The sequence below is a fragment of the Piliocolobus tephrosceles genome, chromosome 10 (genome assembly GCF_002776525.5).
Source record: "Piliocolobus tephrosceles isolate RC106 chromosome 10, ASM277652v3, whole genome shotgun sequence".
Taxonomy (NCBI): Eukaryota; Metazoa; Chordata; class Mammalia; order Primates; family Cercopithecidae; genus Piliocolobus; species Piliocolobus tephrosceles.
The window spans coordinates 92621392-92633822 of NC_045443.1; the positions used below are offsets into that span (position 1 = coordinate 92621392).

Genomic DNA, 12431 nt, shown 5'->3' on the forward strand with positions numbered 1-12431 from the left:
TATATATTTAACATATATTATATATATATTTAACATATATTATATATATATTATACATATATACACACACTTTTTTTTTTGACAGAGTTTCGCTTTTGTTGCCCAGGCTGAAGTGCAATGGCACAATCTCGACTCGGCGCAATCTTGACTCACTGCAACCTCTGCCTCCTGGGTTCAAGTGATTCTCCTCCCTCTGTCTCCTGAGTAGCTGGGATTACAGACATGCGCCACCATGCCCAACTAATTTTTGTATTTTTAGTAGAGACGGGGTTTCTCCATGTTGGTCAGGCTGGTCTCGAACTCCCGACCTCAAGTGATCCACCCACCTTGGCCTCCCAAGGTGCTGGGATTACAGGTGTGAGCCTCCGCACCCAGCCCAAATATTTTTTAAATGTATACTATTCATACATTTACATAATATATTTACAGAGATATTTACTAAGTCTAGCTCCCATCAGAGAGCAAAAAAGACAACCAAAAAAACCTTCCTATTACTTGTACTTAATTATATCACATGTCTAGAGTGTGGTGGGGATGTTCAAGGAAGAGCAGCAAATATACAAGAAATTCATTCTGCAAAGTCACTTATTTATCAGACATATTATAATTTATATGAAATGACAATAAGCTTGACACTCAACAAATTTGTTAGGGCGACAAAATAATGTCCTTTTTTTTTAAAAAAAAAAAAAGGGTTTGCTGTGTCATCCATGCTAGCGTGCAGTGGTGCAATCAGCTCACTGCAGTTTTGAACTCCTAGGCTCAAGGGATTCTTCTGGCTCAGCCTCCTGAGTGGGTGGGATTAGAGGTGTGTGCTACCCATGCCTAGCTTTGTCCTATCATTAAAAAAAGAAAATCTATTACAAAAGAGAACTGTCTGGGCATAGTGGCTCGTGCTTGTAATTCCAGAACTTTGGGAGGCTGAGGTAGGCAGATTGCTCAGGAGTTCGAGACCAGCCTGGGCAACGTGGCTAAAACCCATCTCTACCAAAAATAAAACAAATCAGCCTGGCGTGGTGGATGCCTGTGGTCCCAGCTACTCAGGAGGCTGAGGTGGGAGGATCGCTTGAGCCCAGGAGTTAGAGGTTGCAGTGAGTGGAAATCGTGCCACTGCACTCCAGCCTAGGTGACAGAGTGAGACTCTGACTCATTAAAAAAAAAAAAAAAAAAAAAAAAAAGGAGAAAGAGAGAACTTACCAGTATTACCAATATAGCCAAAAGTCAACATGAGAAACTATTCACAGGGAAATATTTTCTCAAAACAAATTAGCAAGGTTAAGAATTTTTTAAGAATTTCCAAAGCTAGAGATTTTTCACATAGGAATCAGGCCCCTATTTTTGTTTTGTTTTGTTTTGAGACAGAGTCTTGATCTGTCACCCATGTTGGAGTGCAATGGTACCATCTTGGCTCACTGCAATCTCTGGATCCAAGGTTCAAGTGATTCTCCTGCCTCAGCCTCCCAAGTAGCTGGGACTACAGGTACGCCACCACACCTGGCTAATTTTTGTATTTTACTGGAGATGGGGTTTCGCCATGTTGGCCAGGCTGGTTTCGAACTCCTGACCTCAGGTGATCTACCCGCTTCAGCCTCCCAAAGTGCTGGGATTACGGTCGTGAGCCACCACACGAGGCAAGGCCCCTGGGTTTCTGTTGGACTACGTACAGAGCACAGGTAATCATTCAGTGAATGTGAATCATCCATAAGTGTAACCCACTTTTCATGTTCATATGTATCCATTCAAAGAAAACCTGAAAATAATGATACTGTTTGCCAAGACATAAATTGATGTATATTTGATGAACCTTTCATTTCTCCACAATTAAGCCTAATTTATGATGTTAATAATTATACCATCACATAAGTAAACTGTCACTTCAACTCCTTTTTTTATTGTTTCATTTACCTTTTCCTTTTGTTTTACCCCTTTCTTAAGTCTTAATATCTTGCCTAAATATAATTGAAATAAAGTAACACTAAAAGCACTTTAACTGCCAGTGCATAATGAAACTTGTGAAAACCTGCAAGTACAAAGGAGCGCATGAGAAAAATGAATATGCACCCAGACACACATCATAATTCTTTCCTAACAAGTCTGTTCAAGTTGATAATTATAGGCTAGCTGTAGTGGCTCAGGCTAGTAATCCCAGCACTTTAGGAGGCCAAGGCGGGCTGATTACTTGAGCCCGTGAGTTTGAGATCAGCCTGGGTAACATGTCGAAACCCCATCTCTACAAAAAATACAAAACTTAGCTGGGCATGGTGGTGAGTGCCTATAGTCCCAGCTGCTCAGGAGCCTGAGGTGGGAGAATTGCCTGAGCCTAGGAGGCTGAAAGGCTGCAGTGAGCTAAGATGGTACTGGGCAACAGAATGAGACGCTATCTTAAACCAAAAAAAAAAAAAAAGTTGACAATTTAAAAAACGGAAAATACAACTAAAACTTAGTTGTAAAAATGTCTATTTCTAATCTCTCCTAAATGGAGGTGGTAAAAGGAAAAATAGTAAGAAAATTATCTATTTCAAGTCTGTTTCTGGGAGCTTATTTAGATAGGAGAAAAACACTTTTGGATAATGATAATGATATTCTTCATGTATTGCTAATGCAAAACTCTAATAGCAAGTATCTTCAGCAAATGCCTAAGAAAATATATTACCACCTTAAAAACTGTTATGAAGACATAAAGTTTGAAGACTTTGGACATATAGCTACTAAGACTCTTTCAGAAATCATCTTATCTACATATACATGAAATACATACATTTTAGAAAATGTCTGTCATTAAGTTAGTAATGCTGAAAACTTCTAGGGGTAGGGAAAGTACAAAAGGGAATATTCTTAGACTTCAAAAAAAAAAATTAGCAGATACTTACGATATGCAAAAGTTTTAACACATCCACAAACCTGTAAAAAACAGCAATGAAAAAATGTTTTAAATGTGCCCAATGGGGGGAAAACAGTCTTCTGAATTGTAAACTAGATACCTACACTTTCTCTGAGCTCATGATCTCCTTGGCAATATGATGAACTTTACTTTTCATTCCATTATCTTCATCCTGTGGATAAGAGCACACTGAGCATGAACTCATAAAAGAATAATGAAGATCAGTTATGAGCTCCTCAGACACGAATTTTAACTCTGATACTTGTAACTTTCCTACTAGCACACAGTTCATACTATATAACATTTCAAATGGCAAACGTGGAGAACTGGATGAGGGATAAACCATGTCACAGAAGTAGCTGAGAGCAATCAGTAATCTTCACTGTCATTAGCTGGATTGATAAATTGCTCTGAGTAGCTACAGAACCTTGCTAGGACACAACCATCAGTGGTTCAAAATGGAAGTCACAAACTAAAAAGGCTACAGGGAGAATGGCCCCTTACAGATAGATACTGGAAGAAGAGTTATTTGCGTGTGTACAAATAATTTAAGAATTTGGCCAGGCGCAGTGGCTCACACCTGTAATCCCAACACTTTGGGAGGCCGAGGAGGGCAGATCACGTGAGGTCAGGAGTTCAAGACCAGCCTGACCAACATGGAGAAACCCCGCCTCTACTAAAAATACAAAATTAGCCGGGCGTGGTGGCTCACGCCTGTAATACCAGCTGCTCAGGAGGCTGAGGCAGGAGAATCGCTTGAACCCAGAAGGCAGAGGTTGCGGTGAGCCGAGATCACGCCACTGCACTCCAGCCTGGGCAATAACAGTGAAACTCCATCTCAAAAACAAAAACAAACAAACAAACTAATTAAAAAAAAAAAGAAATTAGTGAATATCCAACAGGAATGTAGATGAGAACTTCACCTTAAGTAAAGGTATTTTAACTCACAACTTAAGTATAGTCTGAATAGGGCTCTTCTTCAATCTATACCAAATATAAGTCAACACTACAGTCACAGGCTCTCTGAATTTCCTTAAAATCCCTTTTAGATATATGTTCGTAGAGGCAAGGCAGTTTTATTCTAAGGAGCTGAAATGAAATTCTTCTGTGTATGTGTGTGTGTGAGACGGAGTCTCACTGTTGCCCAGGCTGGAGTGCAGTGGTGAGATCTCAGCTCACTGCAACTTCCGCCTCCCGGGTTGGAGAGATTCTCCTGCCTCAGCCTCCTGAATATCTGGGACTACAGGTACGTGCCACCGCACCCGGCTAATTTTTTTCTTGTATTTTTAGTAAAGACGGGGTTTCACCATGTTAGCCAGGATGGTCTCAATCTCCTGATCTCATGATTCGCCCACCTCAGCCTCCCAAAGTGCTGGGATTACAGGCGTGATCACTCACCTTTTAAACTACACATAGCTCTATATTCCTTAGGAAGACTGCACTCTTAAGCACAGTCTGACTTTGACCTGGTAGACCATGTATCAGGCACTAAATAATCATACATAAGTGTCTACACACACATACACACACACATGGATAACTGTTATTTTGAAAAAATATTTTAGCAAGTCCAAACTTTTCTATCACAATGGGGTTCTCCATATAATCTGCAGATAGAAAGTTTAATGTTTACAAACTACAGTGTATACATTTTAAATTAGAAATGAGCTTGGCATGGTGGCTCATGTCTGTAATTCCAGCACTTTGAGAGGCCAAGTTGGGAGGATTGCTTGAGCCCAGGAGTTTGAGACCAGTCTGGGCAACACAGGAAGACCATGTCGTTAGTAAAAAAAATAAAATAAAATAAAAATAAAAATAAAAATAATAACAACATAAAATTAAAATTACAAATGCATTAAAAATGAGAAAAACAGAAACCAAAACCATTTAGGGAACTGAAGCCCCGACTCTTCATTTCCAAATAATGTGACACCCCTTAAAGATCAAGCGGGGATCTCATTAGTATCTTTAAAGAAATGCAGGCACACTATAGATGTAGACGCATTTGATTACTGGAGTCAGCTAAAATGTGTACCATCTCTACACAGAAATTTTAAGTAGCTGTTAATTTATTTTTGGCATCTACCCTTTGTTTCCTCTCCTCTTTTTATCACTCTCCTTTTGTTAGGTCTCTACTCTATCTTTTTTTCCTCTCCTTCTCAGGACCTTGCTCTACCAGGCCCTACATTACACAGACTTGTGTAGAGGAGGCTATGCCACACTAAAATTAACTAAAAATGTGAAAACTGTAAACTTCCAGAAGAATACATTTTCTAAAATCCTTATGATCTTGAATTAGACAGAGTTATTAGATATGACATCAAAAGCATAACTGATAAAAAAATTGATAAATGGAACTTCATAAATTGTTTATGCTTCAAAAGACACATCATTAAGAAGATAAAAAGATAAGCCATACACTGGAGAAAATATTTGCAAATCATGATTCTGAGAAAGAACTAGTAGCTAGAATACATTAAGAACTTTGATAGGGCTGGGAGTGGTGGCTTACGCCTGTAATCTCAGTATTTTGGGAGGCTAAGGCAGGCAGATCGCTTGAACACAGGAGTGCTAGACCTGGGCAACAGGTGAAACCCCATCTCTAAAAACAATACAAAAATTAGCTGGGCATGGTGGTGCACACATATAGTCCCAGCTACTCAGGAGGCTGAGGTAAGAGGATCACTGAGCCATGATTGAGCCACTGCACTCCAGCCCCGGTAACATAGCAAGACCCTGTCTTCACAAAACAAAAAAATAGAAAACAATTAGCCAGGCATGATAGCACACACCTGTAGTCCCAGCTATTTGGGAGGCTGAGGTGGGAGGATCACTTGAGCCCAGGAATTCCAGGCTGCAGTGAGCTATGATTGCAATGTTGTACTCGTTTAGGCAACAGAGTGAGAACCTGGCTCTTAAAAAAAAAACAAAACAAAATTCAGACAAACAAAAAGGCTGTGTGCGGTGGCTCATGCCTGAAACCCTGGCAATTTGGGAGGCCGAGGTGGGAGGATCACTTGAGTACAGGAGTTTGAGACCAGCCTGGGCAACAAAGCAAGATCTCATTTCTATTTACAAAAAAAAAAAAAAAAAAAAAATCTTAAAAAAGAGATAAAAGATGCGAATGTGTGAAGAAACATTTCACTGAAGAAGATATAAGAATGGCCAATAAGTACATAAAAAGTTGTTGAACACAGTTATGAGGGAAATGCAAATTAAAACCTCAATGACACACTTCACACCCACACAATGGCTATAATAAAAAATTAAAAAATACCTAGTGTTGGTGAGGATGTTGACCAACTGGAACCTTTATCTATTGTTGGCGGGCACAGTAGCCCTTACTCATATGGTGTGAGAAATGAAAAACAGCTCAGAGCAATCTGAGCTATGTGAGGTACGCAAAATTTATCAGGCCCAGAGAAACATGAGTATGAGACTTCAGTAATGTACCAACCCCCATGCCCAGGTGCAGCAGTTTAAAGGTATTTTTGTCCCTGACCAGCTGCCTCCACCCAGTCTCCATGTTCCTAGAATTTGTGAAACAAAGAACAATGTAAAGTCAATCAAATAGCTTATGATATTTTAATATAAAATTATTGATAAACAGCTTAGGAATTGCCTCTTCTTTTCCTTTAATTTTTTAGGTATGTGCACTTCCACTTGTGCGGAAGGCTGAGGCAGGAGAACTGCTTGAACCCAGGAGGTGGAGGTTGCCATGAGTCAAGATCTCGTGCCATTGCACTCCAGCCTGGGTGATGAGAGCGAAACTCCGTCTCAACAAAAACAAAACAAACAAACAAAAAAATCCACTTGTGGCTGGACATGGTGGCTCATGCCTGTAATCTCAGCACTTTTGGTCAAGGCAGGTGAATCACTTGAGGTTAGGAGTTCAAGACCAGCCTGGCGAACATGGTGAAACCCTATCTCCACCCAAAATAAAAAAATTAGCTGGGCGTCACACACCCATAATCCCAGCTACTCAGGAGGCTGAGACAGGAGAATTGCTTGAACCTGGGAGACAGAGGATGCAGTGAGCCAAGATTGTGTCATCACACTCCAGCCTGGGTGACAGAGTGAAACTCCATCTCAAAAACAAAAACAAAAACAAAAACAAAAAAAACCCACTTATGGCTGGGCGCAGTGGCTCACATCTGTAGTCCCAGTACTTTGGGAGGCCAAGGCGGGCAGATCACTTGAGTCCAGGAATTTGAGACCAGCCCAGCCAACATGGTAAAACCCCATCTCCACTAAAAATACAAAAATTAGCCGGGTGTGGTGGCGAGCATCTGTAATACCAGCTACTAAGGAGACTAAGGCAGGAGAATCACTAGAACCCAGGAGGCAGAGGTTGCAGTGAGCTGAGATCGCACCACTGTACTCCAGCCTGGGCAACACAGCGAGACTCTGTCTCAAAAACAAAACAAAACAAAAACCCCACTTGTAACTGCTCCTAACAGGAGTCTTGAATCTATGCTCTAGGCTTGTAGTCCTCAAATTTGGCCCACATAAACTCTGTACTTATATTAAGCATGCCTCATTTTTTTTCCCATTAGGTCGACAGGGTTTTCTATTGTCTCCTAATGTCATTGAGCACAGAATGTGTATTTCTTCTCCCTGTTATTCTGAGATCATTTTCAAGAGAAAGAAGTCAGTACCATCTTTACACTTGCATTTTAAAATCTGAAGTTCGTAACTGACTTTCCATCATTTGATAGCAAAGTTAGTAAGATAAAACAGTTCTACCGCCAGCCCATTCACTGCTCTACATATAAATTTGAAAACATTAGTGATCATTAGAATCACAGGCAGATCTTAAATTTCAGATTCCCAGGTACTGTCTTAGAAATTCTGATTGTGTAGGTTTAAAATGGACCAAAAGTAGATGTCAGAAGAGGGAATTACACAGGGCACGGTGGTTCACATTTGTAATCTCAAACATTTTGGGGGCAGGAGGATCACTTGAGGACAGGAATTCAAGGCCAGCATGGACAACATAGTGAGAGCTGAAAAACACACACACACACACACACACACACACACACACACACACACACACAAAATAGCCAGGCATGGTGGCACATGCCTGTAGTTCCTAATCACTCAAGAGGCTGAGGTAGGAGGATCACATGAGCCCAGGAGTTCAAGGCTACAGAGAACTATGATAAATAACAATAGCCCTAGTTGGCCAGATGCGGTGGCTCATACTGTAATCCCAGCACTTTGGGAGGCTGAGATGGGTGGATCACTTGAGGCCAGGAGTTGGAGACCAACCTGGCCAACATGGTGAAACCCTGTCTCCACTGAAAATATGAAAATCAGTTGAGCGCGGTGGCGCACACCTATAGTCCCAGCTACCTGGGAGACTGAGGCATGAGAATCGCTTAAACCTGAGAGGCAGAGGTTGCAGTGAGTCCAGGGTGACAGAGTGAGACTATGTCGAAAAATGAATAAATAAATAAATAGCCCCATCCTTCAAGAAGTGAACAAGGGAAACAAACCGAATATACAAATAACTATATATAAGCACAACTATGAAAAGTGCTGCCACCTTGAAGGAGAGAAAGACCATAATTAGGCAGAGGTGTGTCAAGCAGGAAAGGCTTCACAAAGAATAAAGCATTTGATGACTCCAAATCACTGTTTAAACAATCCATCAGCTACTCCCATACTAGCTACTGCAGATACCAACTCATTAATGCCAGAAACCTAGACTCTTCTTTTTTGTCCCCAGTCACCTATTATTACAACTGAGTCAAGTCCTGTCAATGTGTCCTGAAGATTTAAAGCTTAAACGATCCTTTCCTCTCCTTCGATGTTGCCTCCTTACGTCTTGCCCTCACTATTACAGCAACCTAAGGTTTCCTTGGCTCTGTGTTTACTCCACTGCAACCCCTTCTGTACACTGCCACTAGAATATTTCTAAAATGCAAATATAACCAGGTTAGTTCTCAGGCTAAATGTTAGCAGCTCCCTATCCAAGTTTCCTTTGCCAAGTATATTAGGCATTTCACGATGTGTCCATTTACCTTCACCAGCCTCCTCCCTCCTCCTCCACACTGTGTACTATCTTCCCCACCATGCTGCAACTCCAGCCGTGCTCTGCCCTTCTGTGTCTGTCCCTTTGAGCATATACCTTTCCTTTTGCCTTGACTTGTTTCCCGATCACTTCTTCTCCCTGAAGATTTCTGCCTTTCATATTCCAAACGTTCTTTAAGACAACACTCCAACTTTTTTTTTATGATGGCTGCCTTGATATTCTTTCCCTCCCACTATCAAAGGACAAGATAACTTTCTTGTTCATGTAATGTTTATAGGACTTAACCCAGTAGACTGTTTTTACTTGCCGAAATGTCTGAATTCCCTCTAGTCTCTGATCTAATTCACCCTGTAGCCTTCTGCACATAGCACGCTGCTTGGTCCACTGTGTAATTAATATTTATGAATAAGCAAATGTGTACAAGGATGGCTGCCACCTTCTCAGAATCTAAGACAGAGCACACTGCTTTTGAAGATGTGTTGCATAACATGAAAATGCAAACTCAAATGAACTAGAAGCTTTAATCACATAAAAGAGTAGGAGGTTGGACTAAATGATTGAGGTCTTTTACAATTCTAAGGTTCTAGGAGTCTATATATTCCATTGTCCATTTTACCTTCTAAACCAGGAAAGCTACAGGGCTAAATAAAGAGGTATAAAAATTATTAGAAATAAGTCAATGGATTACTATCTTCAAAGTGGACAGAAAGACAAATATAAATTTAAAAAAAAATTAAAAGCTCTATATTATCTCCAACTTGTAAGAACACTGACTGATTCTGACCCAAGTCAAACAGCGATGGAAAAACACACACTCCATGGCATCTCAAGTTGTCAGCTAACGAAAATCCTCACTTAAATTACATTGCATTTCAAAGCAGTTTCCTGTTAAATAACAGCGTCTCCCAAAAGTACACTGCTGTGGAAGTTGAAACATGAGCCACAAACAAATGAAATAACTGTCAGGGTCACAAAATAAGTCAAACAAATTCCAAAACAGAATCTTTGATCTGAAATCTAGTTTTATGTTCCGATCTCTTGATGCTAGCCCAGCTTTGTAAATTCTTAATTGTGTTCTTATCATTTCACATTTGTTCACTACAAGTGACGTTCAGTGAAATTTATCCATTCCTTTTTGTTTTTTTGAGACAGAGTCTTGCTCTATTGCCCAGACTGGAGTGCAGTGGTGGGAATCTTGGCTCACTGCAACCTCCGCCTCCCGCGTTCAAGCAATTCTCCTGCTTCAGTCTCCCGAGTAGCTGGGACTACAGGTACACACTACTGTGCCTGACTAATTTTTGTATTTTTTTTTTTTTTTGAGACGGAGTCTTGCTCTGTCGCCCAAACTGGAGTGCAGTGGCCGGATCTCAGCTCACTGCAAGCTCCGCCTTTCGGGTTCACGCCATTCACCTGCCTCAGCCTCCCGAGTAGCTGGGACTATAGGCGCCCGCCACCTCGCCCAGCTAGTTTTTTGTATTTTTTAGTAGAGACGGGGTTTCACCGTGTTGGCCAGGCTGGTCTCGAACTTCTGACCTCAAGTGATCCAGCCAACTGGGCCTCCCATAGTGCTGGGATTACAGGCAGGAGCCACCCTGCCCAGCCTATCTATTACTTTTTAATAGAATTATTAAAAGGCCTCTTCTATCCTACTCTAGAGTTCTAATAAACAAAAAATGTTAACATCCAGACTTGCCTGAGAAACATCTCTTTATCATTAAGTTATTTCAAAAATGAGGTGACATCATGATTAATCTCTAAACAATGCTCTCTTAGGTTTTCACCCTTTCTTTATGAAAGTATGTATCATATGAGCTACTTTACAAAGAAGATTTTTTTAAAAAACAAGGAAATCGATATATAAGAAAGATGAAGAGGATGATTATTCTAACCACAAACAAGTAGAATACATCTTACTTTTTAAACAAGCATTTAAGCCCTGAAAGGAAAGACCAAAAATTACAAAAATAAAAATTTAGAAAAGGGAACAGGACAAATCAGCATGGCTAGGTATTTCACCTCAACATGTTCCACTGACATCATTCAGCTTCCATGGCTGTACCAGGTTGTTAGTAGAGACAGATTGGGTTACAAACCCCAACTTGGGGTTCCAAGGCAAGTTACTTAACTTGTATAAAACTCCTTTTCTTCATGCAAAATGAAGAAAAACAGTACCTATATGTCAGATCCGTATCAATCTTCCTTTTTTTTTTTTTTTTTTTTGAGTTTCACTCTTGTACCCAGGCTGGAGTGCAATGCCACGATCTCGGCTCACTGCAACCTCCACCTCCTGGGTTTAAGAGATTCTTCTACCTCAGCCTCCCGAGTAGCTGGGATTATAGGCATGTGCCACCATGCCTGGTTAATTTTTTTACTTTTAGTAGAGATGGGTTGGTTTCTCCATGGTGGTCAGTCTGGTCTCGAACTCCCAACCTCAGGTGATCCACCTGCCTTAGTCTCCCAAAGTGCTAAGATTACAGGAATGAGCCACAGAGCCAGGCCAATTTTGTTTTTTCCTAAGTGAGATGAGGCCTCCCTGTTGACCAGGCTGGAATGCTGTGGCGTGATCTCCACTCACTGCAACCTCCAACTCCTAGGTTCAAGCGATCCTTCCACCTTAGCCTCCTGAGTAGCTGGGACTACAGGCATGAACCACAGCACCTACCTAATATTTTGTGTCTGTTTTTTTTGTAGGCATAGGGTTTTGCCACATTGCCCAGGTTGGTCTTGAACTCCTGGGTTCAAGAGATCTGTCCACCTCGGCCTCCCAAAGTCCTGGGATTACAGGTGTGAGCCACCACACCTGGCTTGTTTTTTCTTTTTCTGTTTTTTTTTTTTTTTTTTTCTACAATAGGTAGAAAACAGTCTGTTGCTCAGACTGGAGTGCAGACTGGAGTGCAGTGGCCTGAATATAGCTCACTGTAGCCTCAACTTCCCAGGGGCTTGCACTGCTACGCCTGGCTAATCTTATTTATTTTTTGTAGAGACAAGGTTTCACTATGCTGCCCAGCTTGGTCTCAAGCTATCCTCCTTCCTTGGCCTCCCAAAGTGCTGGGATTATAGGCATGAGTCACCATACCCAGCTTGATATCACCAACTTTTCCTGAGTTGCTAGAAAGCCAAATTTGTGGCCCATCCTCAGCTAATGAATAGGACTACATGATATACATTACTCTGTACAAATCTTCCGTTAGTACTACTGTTTTTCCTTCAGCAAGGCTTATTTTATAACAGCTTATTTTATAACAGTAGATAAACAATTAATACACCACAAAATATGTTTTTACCCTTTTAAAGTATACAATTCAGGACAGGTGCAATGGCCCATGCCTATAATCCCAACACTTTGGGAGGCCAAGGCAAGAGGATTGCTTGAAGCCAGGAGTTGGATGCCAGCCTGGGAACCATGGCAAGACCACGTCTTTAAAAAAAACAATTAGTTGGGCATGGTTGTGAATACCTGTAATCCTAGCTACTAAGGAGGCAGAGGCGAGAGATCACTTGAGTCAACGA

At 41.1% G+C, this 12431-nt stretch overlaps 1 protein-coding gene across 1 annotated transcript in view; it reads right to left on the reverse strand.

Moving 5' to 3' along the window:
• Positions 1-12431, reverse strand: part of FGD6 (FYVE, RhoGEF and PH domain containing 6) — a 136401-nt gene that overhangs the window by 71240 nt on the left and 52730 nt on the right. The window contains exons 4-5 of the mRNA XM_023228057.1: positions 2986-3053; positions 2871-2901 (exon numbers count right to left, since the gene is read on the reverse strand). Coding sequence (XP_023083825.1) covers positions 2871-2901; positions 2986-3053 — 99 coding nt within the window. The remainder of the gene's footprint in view (positions 1-2870; positions 2902-2985; positions 3054-12431) is intronic.